The sequence below is a fragment of the Lissotriton vulgaris genome, chromosome 5 (genome assembly GCF_964263255.1).
Source record: "Lissotriton vulgaris chromosome 5, aLisVul1.2, whole genome shotgun sequence".
NCBI classification, from domain to species: domain Eukaryota; kingdom Metazoa; phylum Chordata; class Amphibia; order Caudata; family Salamandridae; genus Lissotriton; species Lissotriton vulgaris.
The window spans coordinates 1,065,490,058-1,065,508,528 of NC_141693.1; the positions used below are offsets into that span (position 1 = coordinate 1,065,490,058).

General features: G+C 45.1%; 1 protein-coding gene across 2 annotated transcripts in view; it reads right to left on the bottom strand.

Annotated features, from left to right (window-relative positions):
• The window catches only part of CFAP43 (cilia and flagella associated protein 43), a 922,989-nt gene that overhangs the window by 649,206 nt on the left and 255,312 nt on the right, over nucleotides 1-18,471 (bottom strand). For both annotated transcript variants that reach the window (XM_086922745.1, XM_086922746.1), the window contains one exon: nucleotides 620-772. In XM_086922745.1, the coding sequence (XP_086778871.1) occupies nucleotides 620-772 (153 nt within the window). The remainder of the gene's footprint in view (nucleotides 1-619; nucleotides 773-18,471) is intronic.

The window sequence follows — 18,471 nt, forward strand, 5'->3', positions numbered from 1 at the left end:
GCATGAACATTCATCAGTCCAACTATCACATTTGTATGTGCCCAAAGAAGTGTTGCCTGTCTGCTTGCTTCTTGTACCTTAGTATCTGTACCTGTATGTGTTATCGGTTTTTACATTGAAACATATAACAATGTAGTCATTGCACAATGTAAGCCACACCTATTGGCTGTTATTTATATGTTAGCGTGCAGGTTAACTACTCTATTCCTGCAACAGCGACTTGTCTAGCGTTTGCTGATTTTCTGTATACTTGCCTGCAGGGTCGCCAAACTTGGTTTTGGTACTTGAAACAGAAAATACTATGATAGTTACCGTGTTTCATAATAAAACACATTACATATCATTGGCAGGAGGTTCTACATGTCACAAATGTATATGAAAATATTCAAGGTTACAATTGGTTACATATATGCAACTCTTCTGTTTTACAAAACCCTTAAATGTAACTTTGATCAAAACAAATTACAAGTAAAACAGGGCAAATTATTCTACTGAGAATCACCAAACCACATCAGTAGTCAGGGCTAAATGACTTTGTTAACTTTGCACCAATATTCTTTGTTTAAGATATTCTATCCATATATGTAATCATGATTTCCACCAAAGGATTCATAGTTACCATATTACGTGTATCCAGAATGCACATCATTCCATCTGGGGCCACCGATGCCAGCCAGCTTTGGTCTGGTGACATACAGAGGGCTCCTGCTCCAAGCTGATTTCCCTGGACTGCCTTGGTAGGAGTAAGAGGTGAAGCACCACGGGAGTTCTCCTTTAACCAAAAAAAATCCCACAACATTAAAAAATAGCATATGCAAAACGATGACCGTTGTTTACTAGTATCAACTAAACAAATAAGGATACTCAATATGACCGATTATAAGCATGTTCACTGTAGTGCAGCAGCGGCCGTCTCAGGTAAGCGCAGTGGGGGGAAGTCGTCAGACGACGGAATAGGTATAATTTACTTATTTGATTATACCAATTCAGTCGTTTGATGACTTACCCCCTCTCACCGCCTCACGACCTCTACCTGTGCCGGCCGCCGCTGCTGTAGTGTACATAAATGGATACCGCTGGACTGTGATTTTCTTTGACATAGCTGAGTGTATCTTACTTTTTTATGGTAAACTCTCATGTCACATTCCCCTTCTTCACTTTACCACCAAATATCTCTGGGAGATAACACATCTAATGAAACATTGTAGTAAAGAGGTATATTGTTTTAGGGCTTGAGGAGTACCTATTTAATTAAGCCGATGCTTCACTGACAGATCTTGCATTACATTACTTACATGGTTCTTAACTAAGAAATATGGTTTCAAAATCCATAGTTCACAGAAATGATTATGATTCACGAGAATGCTACAATGCAGATGAAATATGAATTTCAACCAATGTAACCCTAGAATTGTTTTACATGCGTTTCAACAGGAAATATCAAAATATGTAACTACTGCTGGTATATGGAGGTGTACCTAATAGAAAATAGTTAACTTGAGGAAGATCTGAAGGTGTACTGCGATTCCACAGTATTACATTTACCTGCTGAATAAAATCAATATAAAGGAATGGGACAGATTACTCAACAAGCTGTAGATCAGAAATATTTGAAATCGAGGCTCAGTTGCATAATATCGTTCATTCCTTCAGGATGCCCAATGTTTGCAGACGTTAGATAGACCACAGTTAAAAAATTGTTGTTATTTGGTATTTTAAGTCAGTGGCATTGGTGCCAGAATGTGTGGTGATCCAACGATCCAATGAAGATTAGTTAATTATTAAGTAATAGTCATCATCTTATAATCATAAAACCCCTAATTAAAGGGAACATACAAAAAATATTTGCCTTTTACTCCAGTCTCCAAAAGCGCCATCTTTAAACCCAAGCAGCAAATTGCAAGAGAAACCATTTTATAGTCCAACCACACTCAGATGAGCATTTCAACCAGAGCTATCTCTGCCGCCTACCCTTGACTTCCTAGGAATTCTACTTTGAGTTGACTTGGATGCTGGACAGCACAGGCCAGTGCTTCTGTATTCTATGGCAAACACAGCCTGGTGTGCGATCAGGCTAGTTGTAAATAAGGAGTGCAAACTGCCCACCGAGTGTTTGCGATCTACCTGTTATTTTGTGATATAACATATAACATATGTACTGATAGGTGATCAGTCATATGAGGTCGCAGAATTGTCTGCCTAATGAAATCCAATTTGGTAAGTCGCTATTTGTGACCTTCTTCAATTAGCCATTGACGCAGAGATGGTAACCTGAAAGGTAGAGCAGACCATGATTCCTATTGTTTGCATTCCTAATGAAAAATATTTTTAAAGCAGCACCTGTTGCTTGAAGGAAAAGGTGCTACTTTAAAAATAAAATCCATTCAGGAAGACATTGGGAACTGTCAGCAGAGTTTACCTAGATCCCAGTCTATTTTCCCCGAGGTCACCTGACACAATCCCCAAACAGGAAGCAGTTCAACAAAGACAGCTTCCCCTTTTTTTCAACGAGTTACCACCCCCTTTGAGGTAATGGTATCTTTTCAGAGGTATGCAGCCACAATTGCAGTCACAAAGCATTGATACATCTTATTGCAATTCACCATGAGGAGCAGGGGCGTAACACAGGCCCCCGCAGCCCCTGCGGTGCGGGGGGCTCCAAGCTCCAGGGGCCCCCCTCAGCACACAGCTCTGGTCAGAGAGCTCCTCATTGAGCCCAGAGGGGGGCCCTCCACGTATCTTGCAGGAAGGCCCCCTCAAGTTTCATTACACCAGTGATGAGGAGGGAACACCCCTTTCACGCCTCATCTTAATTGCAATTCTGAATGAATTGCAAAACCCCTTTTGCAATTCGAAAGGGTTTTTCCAAATCAAAAAAGGTACTTGGTACATGACAAAAAATCATTTTGCCGAGGCAAACTGTGATTTTGTGACTAAAATATGCACTTGTACCAAAGGTCGAAAATCTCTCTCTAAATGGAAGTCTTGCACAATTCTATTGGTGCTGCATAGCCAAGATTTTGTTCCCAGTACTTCCTGTTTACTCATGTTTTGACATTTAGATGCTTCATCTTTTTTGAGAAGGCCCTCCCATGAGCACTTTGGGAAATAAGGATAAGTTACTTACCTGTATTCCTAGTTCTCTTCCAGGGGTATCCTCATCAAAGTCATAAGCACATGAATATTCCTGCCTATGCGGGGGTACCCCAGAAACATATAAACCTATATGTGGAAACATATATGTAGTTCTAAAAAGATATACATATATATATGTATATCACAATAAACACAATGCAGTCCTCCATACAGTAAAGACTGAGCAATGTAAGAATTTCTCTTGCATAAATATATAACATCCCAATAAAGCAGGGAGAAAAAAAATACATTTGAAAACTGCTTTAATGCATTATAGAAATCATATTCCTTCAAAGAGGAATGAAAAACATTGCCAGCCCTAAGGCTGCATTGTAGAAACATTAGTGTAGAAAGCTGAAAAGCTAACCCACAGAAACACAGAATAAAACTGGCACCGTGCCTTTAAGGAAGTGGTGACAGTTAGGTCACTTGTTCTTTGCTGAGATCCGAAGGCCAGGGCACAAAGAGATGACATTCACCTTTATCACTTGCACGGGGAGGCGGGTGGGTTGAACTAGGATTACAGGTAAGTAACTTATCCTTTTCTGCCAGGGGACCCTCATCAATAGTAATAAGCACATGAATCCAGCAACAAGCCCATCCTCTCTTCCTGCGGGCAAGTGACAAGTACAAAATAGAGAAGACATTGTTAAAAAACATCAATGACTCCAATCGGGCTATTATTTGAACAAATTCCTTAAGGAGAGTTAATCTACTTGGATATCCTCTCTGGAGTCCGAATCAAGACAGTAATGTCTAGTAAACGTGTGTACCGATTTCCAAGTTCCAGCCTTGCAAATCTCAGCCATGGGCACATTGTGTAAGAAAGATATAGTAGCCGCTTTTCTCCTAGTCGAGTGAGCTTTAGGGGAAACCAACAGAGGCTTGTTCGCGATATTGATAAGCCAATTTAATGCAGGACACTATCCATCTCGCAATGGATCAATTGGAGGCTGGAAATCCTGTCTTAACAGAGCCATAGTTTACAAACAATTGATCAGACTTTCTAACTGATTTTGTTCTCTCAAAATAGAATTTGAGAACCCTCTTGAGATCTAGCGAGTGAAGAGACCTTTCTGCTGGTGTGGCAGGATTTGGAAGAAAAGAGAGGAGAGCAATTGTTTAGTTGACATGGAAGTCAGACACTACTTTTGGTAAGAAAGAAGGGTGAGTTCTCAAAACCACCCTATTGTGATGGTAGACCGTATACGGTTCCTTAGAGCAGAGTGCCTGGATTTTACTCACTCTGTATGCTGATGTTATAGCCACCAGAAAAAACACTTTCCATGTAAGGTGCTGTACCGTGGCTTTATGAATGGGTTTGAAAGGAGGACCCATCAATTTGGACAAAACCAGATTCAACTTCTAAGGAGGAGAAGGAGGACAGACAGGGGGATAAACCTTCTTCAACCCCTGAAGGAAATCCTTGACCACCTGAAGTTGAAAGAAAGAAGGTTGGTTAGGTGACTTTCTATAGGCCGTAATGGCCGCCAAATGAACCTTTACAGAAGTGTACTTCAAACCAGATTTGGCTAAATAAAGCAGGTACGGCAAGATTACCTGCTCTTTCCCATTAGTCGGACTCCAACCATTACGTACACTCCATAAGTAAAATCTTTTCCATTTAAAGGAGTAAGATCTCCTTGTCGATGGCCTCCTTGACTCCCTCAAAATGTCCATACAGTCCTGAGGGAGATTTCATTACAAGACAAGGAGGCTACATTATGCATTAATCCTTTAATGCAACTCACAAACAGCTGCTTACATCATAAAGGTAAGAATAAGAATGTGATGACAGCATAGCAACAATATAAGGCATGAGCAAGAGCAGAGCTGCCTCTTTTAAATGCGGATCGTAAACAGATAAGTTGGCTCTACCTTTCCTTTCTTCCTTTGCCATTATTTTAAGCAACAAGATATTGATTTTGAAATTGATTGATGATTACTGTATAGTTTATTACTCTTACTGTGATTGTTAACTAAAACCTGCTGTTTAATTGTGACCTTATTGCCAGACTTGCTCTGGCTCCTTTCCCCAACTCCTCACCCCCCCTCGACTTCCAATTTATGGTTGTCGTTTCCCGACCACCACCCACCCTTCCTCACCGATGGACTTTGTGTGGGCTCCTCCCTGTCCTCGGGACACTCCGTCCTCTTGAAGCGTCCCCCCCTTCCTCCTTTTCTCTGCGTATATTTCCCTTTAGTCCCCCTTATGGATTCCTGCCATCCTCGCTCCTTGTGCCTGTGAGCCTTGTTTAAGCTTTATTTACTTTATTTAAGCATTTTTCTGACATACCGACGCACTCGCTTCCAGCGCAAGCGCGTCTCTTTCTCCTTCCTCCCTTTGTAGAGGAATGAACCTTGGTAGCGGCGAGCGTTACGCCCCCTGCCTCCTTAGGTTTATTCCTCAACCCGTGTAAGATCGGCTGTCTCGAGCGCGTCGGTTGCGCTTTCCTTCTCAGGATCAAATCTTGCCTCCCGGTCAGCTGTTTCCAATCATCCTTTGGGCCCCCCTACCGCCTCTTTTTTAACCGCACTCTCCCTAGTTTCACCACATCTCTTGCCCTGAACCGCAGTCTACCTATTTTTTCCCCATAAAAAAAGATATATATTATTAGATATATAATTCGCTTATACTCTTATACTTTAGATATTCTCTCATAAAAAAAAATAAAAATAAAATATATATATATATATATATATAATTTGCTTATACCTTTGATATCCTTCCCATAAAAAATATTTTAAAAAAAATAATATATATATATATATATATATATATTTTATTTGTCTATACCTAATTTAGTGTTATATATAATTTGTCTATACCTAATTTAGTGTTACCCTATACCGTCATGTCTGACATGGAGTCAGATGACGCTGTGGCTAGCTCCCCTAACCACACAAATGATTCCTTTAAAACTTTCCTACCGAAGGAGATGAGATCATGTACGCTGGACACACTGAAAGAGGTCATGTCGCATAAGAGGTCCTTGCTAAACGATGGCGACACTCCTCGTGATACTGAATCTACATAATCTAAGCCTTCTAAGAAAGTCAAACACTGTGAAAGCACTATTGGAGGTCGCGCTACCTCACATGACCTGGGAGGTCCCAGCACCTCGCGCACTATGAGAGGCCCTTGCGCCTCAAAAGGTAATGGTGCCCCTCACGGCACAACCAGGATGGGTGTCATTAGCGCCACAGATTTGGCAGGTGCCCTCAGCGGCACAATTGTTGATAGTGCACGTGTTGACACAGACTAACTCAGATGAAGACAAGGTCTTCAATGACCCTTACGACAAATTCGTCCTTGACCTGAATGACCATGACCTGGACGACTTGGATTTTAATGCCCTTTCGGAGGCTGACTCTTCCCCCTAAACTAAAGACGCCATCTTTGACCCTTTGGGTGGCAAAATGTTTTCCCCCAACAACATCTCCCACCCTAATAGTTCTAGATGGTTCCCGCACAACCATGTTGCCAAATTTATTACTAAATGGCTCAGAAATTCTCTATCTCGAAAGAGAGAGAAACACGCAATACTATGAGATCAGAATGTCCTAGGCCGTGCATCGAAAACAAGGTCTGCCAGACCCCCAATCTAGACCCTGACCTCATTAAATTTTTATTCAAACTGGGTAAAGACCCTAGAAAGGGCCTTGAGAGGGCCCTTAAGGCTTGTCAAGACCGCCTTCTTGATGTTCTCGGCCCCCTTACTAGAATCCTCGACCTGCCGGAGGAATCCCATATCTCAAATTCACCCCTCGACACTAACTTAATTGGGGGCTGGAGCCAGAGGGCGATCGTCCTTCTTGGTAACGCTAACTCTGGACTTAATATCGAAAGGAGGAAGACTATCCTCAATAGGATTAATCCTATACTAGGTGACCTTGCTGAGAAGGAACGTTCTAATAAACCCAAGGGTCTTCTCTTCGGCGAAGATATGATTAAGACCATTGGAAAGTACGCTGCCACTTTCACCGCTCTCGATAAGGTACAGAATAATATGAGACGTGTCTTCTCAACTAACCTTTTTGGACAGGCCGGAAGAAGGGGCTGCTCTTCCGGACGCGGAAACTTCCAGCCCTTCTCATCCGGTAGAGGAAGAGGTGCCACTGGCAAAGGCTTCAACCCCTCCAACTGACAATTCTACCCCCAAAGAGGAAGAGGTTCTTGCGGCAGAGTCTTCCCTTCCCGTGGAGCTTCCAACAACAACTCTCAAAGTAAGTGCTTCTGTTTCTTCTTCCCCTCCAAGGGTCGGGGGAAGGCTCAGACACTTCTATCACGTTTGGAAATCCTTGACCCAAGACCCGTGCGTTCTCGAGACAGTTCGGGGGTTCAGAATAGATTTTGTAGATATTCCATGTCAGAGTGTTGCACCCAAACCTTTGGTTCTTCCTTTAGAACATCTAAAAATTGTCAAAGAGGAAATTTCCTCTATGCTCCAGAAAGGTGCTATTATCGAGGTCCCTTGGTCTCAAAGAAAAGTTGTGAGCACGCTCTTCTTAGTCAAGAAGAAGGACAAAGGTTGGAGACCGGTGATAAACCTTCGGGAAGTAAACAAATACCTTGTTTACAGACATTTCAAGATGGAGGGCATCCATCTTCTCAGAGACCTTCTCCTACAGGGAGATCGGTTGGTCAAATTGGACCTAAAAGACGCCTATTTTACCATCCCTGTGGCAGTAGAACATCAACCCTTTCTTCAATTTATATGGGATGGCCACCTCTTTCAATTTCAGGCCCTCCATTTCGGCCTCTCATCCGCCCCTTGGTGCTTCACCAAGGTCATGAGAACAATTGTCTCTCTCCTGAGATCGAAAGGTATTCGAACTCATTCCCAGCTCTTGGAAGATCTCAGGATCTCCATGAATCTCATAGAGGACCTTGGCTTCGTTATAAACCGTGAAAAATCCATTCTTTACCCTTCCAAATCGGTAGAGTTCCTAGGTTTCACTGTGGACACCTCCAAATGTCTCCTCTTACTTCCCAAAAAGAAAATTGCCAAAATTCGGAAGGAGATCAGGTTTGCTCTGAGACAGCAATCCCTCACTCTCCGAGAGTTGGCTAGACTCCTGGGCTTACTTTCTTCTTCAATTCAAGCCATCTTCCCCAGACCCCTCAACTATCGTGCCCTCCAGAGAGTAAAAGCCAATGCCCTCAGATCCGGTCTGTGGTACGGGGACCTTGTTTCCTTAGATCATCAAGCGAGATTGGAACTCTCTTGGTGGCTGGACAATTTGGATGCTTGGAACGGAAGAGCTATCTTCGGTTCTACTCCGGATTTTGTCTTGGAGTCAGACGCCAGCCTTCATGTCTGGGGTGCACCTCTCCTCGACAAAGACACTGGTGGGGTATGGTCTCAGACAGAGTCATCCCACCAAATAAACTTCTTAGAATTGACTGCCGGTCTCTATGCCCTAATGAGTTTCAGACACTCTCTTCAGGGCAGATCCGTTTTTTTGAAGATGGACAACGTCTCTGCAGTCTCCTATATCAACCGCCTCGGTGGAACGAGATCTGCAGACCTCTCCGATTTGGCAAGGAAACTTTGGATGTTCTGTTTGGAATACAAGATTTCGCTGGGAGCAGAATATCTCCCCGGGAAATCGAATCTCTCAGCGGATTGGAACTCGAGATTCCTTCAAGATTTCAGCAATTGGAAACTCGATGCAAACGTTTTCAATTCTTTGTCTCTTTTTTGGGGCCCATTCAATGTGGTCCTTTTTATCAGCCGGTTGACTTTCCAACTCCCACCGTATTTTCAGCTGGATGCCAGACCCGGGCGCTCTTGCAGTGAACGCCTTTCTCCAACCATGGGCTCCTCACCGACCTTACGCCTTTCCCCCGTTCGCTATGATTCAAAGGGTTCTTCAAAAAGTGAAACAAGACCAATGCTCCCTGATCCTGGTAACTCCTTTCTGGCCCTCTCAAGCATGGTTCCCCACAGCTCTGGAACTTTCTTGCGAGATCCCTTTCCTGATTCCTGCAACCAAAGGTCTGGTTCTAAACGCAAACGGAGAAGATCACACCTAGTTCTTTCAGGGAGTTTGAACCTTCTTGCCTGGAAAGTTTCAGGCAATCTAACGAATTGTCTGGACTTTTGTCATCTGCTCTCACTCTCCTCGGAGAATCATGGGCACCAGGAACTCACTACAGATATAATAACATCTGGAGGAAATGGTCTTGTTGGTGCATGGAGAGGAACTTGGATCCCGTGGAGGTTCCTATCATCAATAAGGAACTTTTCGACAACGGTCTCTCCTATAGATCAATTAATTGTTTTAGATCTGCCATTTCCGCAGGACATTCTCTTGTCAACGGTAAGACGGTAGGTAAGAACGTTATCATTTGTAGAGTCCTTAAAAGTATTAGACTAAAAAGACCTCCTAGGCCTAAATACCAATCTGTGTGGGATGTTAAACTTCTGCTTGACCTTTTTTGCTCTTGGCCTGACAATTCTCTTCTTAACAGGAAATGTCTTCCCATTAAACTTGCCTCTCTTTTGTGCTTAGTTTCTTGTCGCAGGGTTTCGGATGTCAAAGCTCTAGATACCTCTAATAGATGCTACGACATGTTTGGTGTTAAATTTGAAATCCTTAGGAGGACTAAAACCATGTCTGACTATTTTTTATCCTTGTTTTGACTTTTGCAAAAAACTTTGTGTTGTTGATTGTATGAAGGAATATGATTCCTTCGTCCTCCTAATGCCAATCAACTTCTCATTTCTTTGTCAAACCTTTTAAACCCATCTCATCCTGTTCTATTGCTAGGTGGGTTAAAATGGCTATGAACCTTGCTGGTATTGACCTTTCCAAATTTCAAGCTCATTCTCTCAGAAGTGCTATGGCCAGCAAGTCCTTCTGGTCTGGTGGTAAGTTGGATGCTATCCTTAAGGCTGCTGATTGGTCCAATGCCTCTACATTTGCTCATCATTATTGTAAACCTATTGAACATGTTTCCGACGTCGTTATTCAAGGCTACCAACATGCATAATATAGCTTACTTGTCTTGTAATGACATTTTGATTCTCCTATTAACATGACCAGGGAATCTGGATTTCATTAAAGACACAGAGGCTAACATTATTGCTCCCGTCCCTCCCTTGGACGGAGAATGTATTATTTAGATTGCTTTCATATGATGTTGTTTACTTTTGCTCTACATTTGATGATGTTGTTAACTATTTGAATATCATATGTTATTTTTTTCTTCATGTTCAAGGTTTTTGGCAAAGTTTGTTCCAATCTTTTGACCCTCTTCACTTTATTTTCAGATAATTCGAACTGACGGATCTCCTTGGATTTACCTTCGCCTCCTTCCTTGGTTTTCAGCTTCTCAGCACCCTTTGCCCCAAGTTGCAGCTTGATTTTGCTGACTTTCTCCTTGTTTCATTGCATTTAAAAGAGGCAGCTCTGCTCTTGCTCATGCCTTATATTGTTTCATCACATTCTTATTCTTATCTTTATGATGTAAGCGGCTGTTTGTGAGTTGCATTAACGGATTAATGCATAATGTTATCCTCCGTGTCTTTAATGAAATCCAGATTCTCTGGTCATGTTAATAGGAGAATCGCAATTTCAATGTCCATACTGCTGTACCTCAGGAGCCATGCTGCCAAGCTCAGCAAGGGAAGATAGGGATGCAGAATTTCCCCACTCATTTTGGTCAGAAGGTCCGGCCTGCACAGGAGCTTCCTGTGCAGACAGATCGAGAGTTGCGGTAGGTCCGGATACCACCATTGGTGAGGCCAGTCTGGTGCTATCAGTATGATCTCCATCCTGGATCTGATTAGCTTGGTCACCACCTTCGGGATGAGAGGAAGGGGAGTAAAGGCGTATGCAAGCGTCCCGGACCAGTCTATCAAAAGAGCATTCCCTCTCATTCCTGGTCGGTAAAATCGGGACGCGAAGGCATAGCATTTTCTGTTTAGATCGTAAGCAAAGAGGTCTATGGATGGCTGACCCCATTGATAAAAAATGTCTGCCACCACCTCCTCATTGAGCACCCAGTCTTCTTGTTCCTCAAAGTGTCAACTGAGAGCGTTTGCCTGCACGTTTTATTCTCCGGGCAGATGCACCGCTGTGATTGAGAGGTTCCTGGCTAGAAGCCAGTGCCAGAGCAATTGAGATTCCAGTGACGGCGGACGGGAGTGGATTCCGCCTTGTTTGTTCAAGTAATATATAGTGGTTGTGTTGTCCATTTGTATCAGTAACGATTCGGACTGTATCTATGGCTGGAAAGCCTTGAGGGCTAAATAAACTACCCGCAGCTCTAACATATTTATATGAAAGGTCTGCTCCTTGTTCGACCATCTGCCCTGAGTCTGCAGTTGACCCAGGTGTGCCCCCTATCCCTGAAGAGAAGCATCCGTGATCAGGGATTGTTTTGGGAGAGGTTGATGGAACGGGACTCCCACCAGGAGATATTTCGAGTCCACTAGAGAATGGATTTCCATGCTGACAGAGAGGAGAATTCGATCTTCCCAATGCCCTGAGGATTGGTCCCTTTTGTCCTCCAGATTCTGCTGCAGCAGTATCATCCTCAATCTGGAGTTGAGTATGAGAAAAATGCAAGAGGCCATCGATACCAGTAGAGACGCCGCTTGCCTCACTGATGGTTGATGTGCTTGGAGGATGATATTGCACTTGTTTCTCATCAATAACAGTCTCTTCTCCAAAGGAAACACTTTTCCTAAGCCGGAGTCCAGTGTGGCGCCCAGATAGTGGAGCGTTTGGGTGGGCTGATGGACTGATTTCTCCATGTTCACGTGAAGACCCAAGCGGTGTAGCAGATCTAGGCAGATGTGATAATGGCTCGGCACCATGTGAGGAGATGATCCTTTCATCAGGTACGGATACACAAACAGGGCTTGGCGATGTAATGCTGCGACCAATACTGCCATGCATTTCGTGAATACCCTTGACGCAGATTTGAGGCCGAACGGCAAGACTCTGAACTGGTAATGCTTTGCACCTACCATGAATCTCAGGAACTTGCGATGGCGTGGAGCAATTGGAATGTGGAAGTATGCATCTTGGAGATCTACCGAACACCTCCAACCCCCTTTCTGTAGATGTGGATATATTTGATGGAGCACCAACATGCTAAACTGAAATTGGATTATTTTGTCCAGAGATCGGAGATCTAGGATAGATCTGAACTTGTGCGCTTGGTCTTTTTTCAGTACAAGGAAGTATCTGGAGTAAACTCCTTTTCCTCTTTGAGCAGGAGGGACGTCTTCTATGGCTAGTTTCTTTAGAAGGGTCAACACTTCCTGATGTAGCAAACCCAGGTGGTTAGGACGTGATCTTACTGTAAGAATGTCTTGTGGAGGTGAGCAGAAACGTAGCGCATACCCATTGCACAGTATATTTAGCACCCACTGATCTTTGGTGATGTTGCGCCACTCTGCAATGCAATTTGAGATGTTTCCTCCCACTGGAGTGAGCAAGGGTGCTAGAGGAAGCGAAAACTCATTGCTTGCCTGGAGCTTTGGATGCGGAGGTTTGCTGCTGATGTCCACCTCTGCCTCTAGAGGAATGACGGCCCTGGTACTGCGAATTAGATTGTTGCTTCTGTGACCATTGAGGGGTTTGAACCCTCTGTTGGTAGTTCTTACGTTTATAAGGCCTGTAGCAATGCCTGAACTCTTCTTTTCTCTAGGCCGACGGCCTTCAGTGTATCCAATTTGGCCTTCTTTCTGGCCATCTTCTAATCAGTATGTGATCCAAAAAGGGAGTTCCAAGAGAACGGAAGATTTGAAATAGGCTTCTGAGCCTCTGGTTTCAAAGCAGTTAGGCGCAGCCAAGATGACCTCCTTGCGCATATTCCATGTGCATATGAATGCGCAGCCAGAGAAGCTCCATCCACTGCTGTGCTGATCACTTGGTTGGCCACCAGCGCCCGCTCTTGGAGAATCCCTGCGAACTCTTGTCGATCCTCCTTTGGCAGCTTCTCCTTAAAGCGCTCCAATGAATCCCATAAGGATCTGTCGTTTCGGCCCAGCAAGCTTGCAGCGCTAGAAACCTTCAAACAAGATGCTGCAGTGCTGCATGCCTTTCTCCCCCCAAGAATCCTGAGCTCTACACTCCTTGTCTGGAAGTAGAAGCCATAGCATGCGTTTTCTTTGCTGCTGCAATGATAACCGAATGCGGTGGAGGATCAGATTTCAAAAGCAAAGGAGCCGATGTAGCCGGTTTGTACTTTTTCTGGATCCTAGCTGGAGCTGCTTTAATCGAGGATGGGGTGAGAGAAACGTACATCACTGGCTTAATGAGACCGGGAACCAATGGGAGGAATAGTCTAGCCGCAGACCACTGTTGAAGGGTCTAAAAAATGATGGATGTAGAAGCTTGAGGTGCTGACATATCTATATTAAGCTTCTGTGCCCCTCTAGCAAGGACATCGTGGAAGGTGTTAACATCATCTGTAGGTGACACTCTTGAGGGAGGGCTATCTGTAAGGGTAAGAGAGTAGTCCATTTTTGAGGAGTGAGTGGAGGAAGACGACCATGATGTCGTTCTTCTTCATTTATGATGAGCATGAGCTGGTCTATGCTCAGGAGATCTGCTGCAGTGATCTCTGGTCCGAGTAGTAGGAGACCTGTCCATCTCTTGCACCAGTCGTTGTAGCGGAGATCTGTGCAGAGGACTAGAATAGGTTGCAGGCCGCTGTACTTGGCCAGAGGGTTCCTTCTGCCAATGATGAAAGGGCAGAAGCCATTGTGGTGAAAGGTGCACAGAAGGAGATTTTTGGCGCTGTGGAGAGCTTCTTGGTGACTTTCTTGTCTGCTCTGGAGAATGAGCGATGAGAGAATCTGATGAGAGCTCATCACTGAAACAGAGTTCTTCGGAGGCTGAACGTCTTCTCGAGGAACAATGTGACGTCGCTGGAGAGTGCCTCGTTGTCGATCGACTATGCATCATTAAAACTAGTGACTCTTTTGAGAGAGATCTTCTCCTGGACATCGATCCTTCTTTATGTTCCGACGTTGGATGTTCTGACGTCGAACACATAGAACTCACAGACTTCGCTTTAGACGTTGAGCGTCTTGGAGAACCCAATGAAGTGCGAATGGATGAAGAAATCCTTCTCGACGTCGTGTCCTTGGTCCTTTCAGATCTCTCTCCTGATGCAGAGCGTGTAATAGAAGCCAGCAGAGTGGAGATCTGGGCACTTCTTGATGTCGACGGAGACCGCAGTCTAGATGTCGAACGTCTTCGTGAATACCTTACATCAGGTCTGAACGACAAATGCTTCCTCGCCATCGATACGGGTTTAGACCTCGACGTTGAACGTCGCCTGGTTGATGTCACCGGAGGTGTTGGTCAAGACGTTAAATGTCTTGCCTCTGGTGACGACGAGGCATATCTCGACGTCGACCGCTGCCTGGTTGACGGAGACACCTGCTTCAATGCCGATCACCGATGCCTCGGCGAAGGTGAAGCATCTCTCGACGTCGTACATCGAACCGATGCTGAAGGAGACTTCTCTCTCGATGTTGGGCGAGCCCGCACCAACGGAGAACGACTCCTCGACACCGATCGTCGCCGGGTTGACGACGGCCGAGGATCCGACATACCTGTTGTCTTTGTCGACAACCGAAGTTCTCTTGACGGCGAGCCTGCTGTCGATGGTCTTTTCGTCGACGACGTTTTCGCTGCCGATTAAGGTATTTTCGGCACCGAGCCCGACGCCGAAGGAGAGCAGATTGGAACCTTACTTCCGGATAAAGATCTGGCTCTCTCCTTTCTCTTCTTCACTGGAGACCTGCCTCTTGAAGGTGTCTTCCCCTTCTCCGCCAGTCCATAGAGGCAATCCTCTCTCTGTCCTTCAGAGTTCTCTTGGACAAAGACTAGCAATGCTGGCAAGTCTTGGGAGAGTGATCATTAGGAAGGCAAAGGATACAGACAGGATGGGGTTCTGTTTTTGACTTCTTGCCACAGGAAGGGCAAGGATCACACAGAGAGGGCATTTTGAGTGAAAAATAATGCTCAACTCTCTCAAAAAAAGCAGAAAACTACTTCAACAGTAAAAAGGCATCGAAGTAGGAAGCTTTTGAGAAAAAATAGACAATAATTTCTGACAGGAATCAGAAACAAGCATTTACAATGCAACTGTTACGCCTTTGCAAAAGTTAGAGCTATTGGCATTGTAAATGACAACATTTTTATTTATGTGTTGGTGTTGAAAACAGATAAATAAATGGCATTGTCATTTATAATGCCAATAGCTTAATCTCTCGCAAATGCCACACACACACACCCACAGGGAGCCCCCACACAGAGCCCTCCCCACACACACACAGAGCCCACACACACACACACACCCACACAGAGCCCCCCCCACACACACACACAGAGCCCCCCCCACACACACACACACAGAGCCCCCCCCCACACACACACACACAGAGTACCCCACACACACATCCACACAGAGCCCCCCGTACAGAGCCCCCCCACAGGGTTCACACAAGCAGATGACGACCCAAAGAGAATAGATTTCTAAGCCACAAATTCTACTGATGCCACGACAGGGTTCACTTGAGCTTTGGCTCGCTCACAATGTTAATTTCCCTGCCCCTTGGGTTTGCCCATAAAATCAAAATTAATTATTTCTACTGGCCTCACTCTGGAAAGATGTGCAAAACAAGCAACGAGGGGGGGGGGGGGTGAGGAGCTCACGCACACAAGCAATGAGGGGGGGAGGGGGTGATGAGCGCACGCACACAAGCAACGAGGGGGGGGTGAGGAGCTCACGCACACAAGTAACGAGGGGGGAGGGGGTGAGGAGCTCACGCACACAAGCAACCAGGGGGAAGGGGGTGAGGAGCGCACGCACATTAGCAACGAGAGGGGAGGGGGGGTGAGGAGCTCCCGCACATAAGTAACGAGGGGGGAGGGGGTGAGGAGCTCACGCATACAAGCAACGAGGGGGGGTGAGGAGCTCACGCACACAAGCAACGAGGGGCTAGGGGGTGAGGAGCTCACGCACACAAGCAACGAGGAGGGAGGGGGGTGAGGCACGCACGCACACAAGGAACGAGGGGGGAGGGGGGAGGAGCTCACGCACACAAGCAACGAGGGGGGAGGGTGAGGAGCTCACGCACACAAGCAACAAGGGCCCCCCCCACACACCCACACAGAGCCCCTCACACACCCACACAGAGCCCCCCCACACACTGCGAGCCCCCCCACACAGAGCCCCCCACACACTGCGAGCCCCCCACACACTACGAGCCCCCCCACAAGGAGGGGCCGCATGTAAAGGTCAAGTTGGACGCAAGCGGCCCCATGGGCTGTACATTGTGTATCACGGATTTAAAGTATACTCGCAGCAAGTTAGAACAGTAGCCGGGCCCTAAAGCAGCAAACCCATTACTTTCAATTAAAAAACAGGAAGTAATTATCACCGTGACTACTTCGAAATGAAGCAGTTTTTTCCGCCATGCATCTTCAGCAACAAAAACAAAAGACAATGGCACTTAACCAACAACCACCGCGCTTTTAACAATTTCACTTTTCTCACAGACTTTACGTACCTCCACAAGGCTGACCTGTGCTGAAAAGGATGCAGTTTTGTTAGTAACAATCACCCCTACATCTGGTTAAACTAATATACTTGATGCTCCACGATCAGTATTGTTGTTCAATCCACATCCTCATAAAAATAGATTACATTTACAACGAGCATGAACTAGGTAATCAGATGTAACTAGGGCGGATGGCGTTTATGTTCAATAAACTTGTGAGACAGGGGTTGCATTGGTTTTAGATCTTAAAGGCCTTTCTTAAAATATTGACTTAAAACCAGCCTCTGTATACACTTCTATTGCATTAATATGCCTGCAATATTGTATAGGTTTTCCAATGAACCAAAACAAAGATATTTGTAAGAATCCATTCATCAGCGAAACCTCGCCGTTTTCTCCTCTTTTGTCCTTGAGATCGTTAGAGCTAGGAAGAGACTATAGTGGCCGCTTTTCTTCCACTAAACTAATGAGTGGCCATGGATGTCTAGTAGATTTTACAGGGTTCACACAAGCAGATGACGACCCAAAGAGAATAGATTTCTAAGCCACAAATTCTACTGATGCCACGACAGGGTTCACTTGAGCTTTGGCTCGCTCACAATGTTAATTTCCCTGCCCCTTGGGTTTGCCCATAAAATCAAAATTAATTATTTCTACTGGCCTCACTCTGGAAAGATGTGCAAAACAAGCAACGAGGGGGGAGGGGGTGAGGAGCTCACGCACACAAGCAATGAGGGAGGAGGGGGTGATGAGCGCACGCACACAAGGAACGAGAGGGGAGGGAGGTGAGGAGCTCACGCACACAAGACGGAAAACAAAGACGACAGCCACAAATTTACCTTAAATGCAAAAACAGGAGCATACATACCAGGCAAAGACAGAAAACAGACACGACAACAACGAGCCACGCAAAGACGGAAAACAAAGACGACAACAAAAAAACAAGACTGAAAGAAGCCACGGAGACGACAATCGCGCAGCCCACTCCGGCAAAAGACACTTCGAAAGAGACCAAAACATGACGAAAATTTAAAAAAAAACATCCGCCCACTGGCGCAATGACGTTGTTAAAGGGGCGGAGAGCGAAAAAATCGCCGCAATGCCCACGAATCTGCTCGGACAATGACTGACGCATCTCTGTTCCAATGGCTAGACTCCATTTATGGAGCTAGCCAATGGAAAAGAGAGGCGGGTTATAGCCCCATACTGAAACTCAAAAGATTTCGCCTGCGCGAACACTGCTGCGCAGTGGACGCCAGGCGAAACCTAAAAACTGAGAGTTGAAGTAACCAGGGTCCTGACAGAAGGATCCGGAAAGAACAACTGACACCCCTGAGGCTTAATGGGAAGCTAGGGGTCATGGCTGCCTTAAAGGCACGCTGCAAGTTTTATTCTGTGTTTATGTGGGTTAGCTTTTCAGCTTTCTACACTAATGTTTCTACAATGCAGCCTATGGGCTGGCAATGTTTTTCATTCCTCTTTGCAGGAGTATTATTTCTATGATGCATTAAAAAAGTTTTCAAAGGTGTGTTCTTTCTCCCTGCTTTATTGGAATGTTATATATTTATGTAAGAGAAATTCTTACATTGCGCAGTCTTTACTGTATGGAGGGCTGCATTGTGTTTATTGTGATATAGATATATATGTATATGTTTTTAGAGCTACATATAGGTTTCCACATATATGTTTTATATATTTCCGGAGTCCCCGCGCATGGGCGGGAACAGTCATGTGCTTATGACTATTGATGAGGATCCCCTGGAAGAGAATAATAGGCATTAGGGAGAAGAAAAAT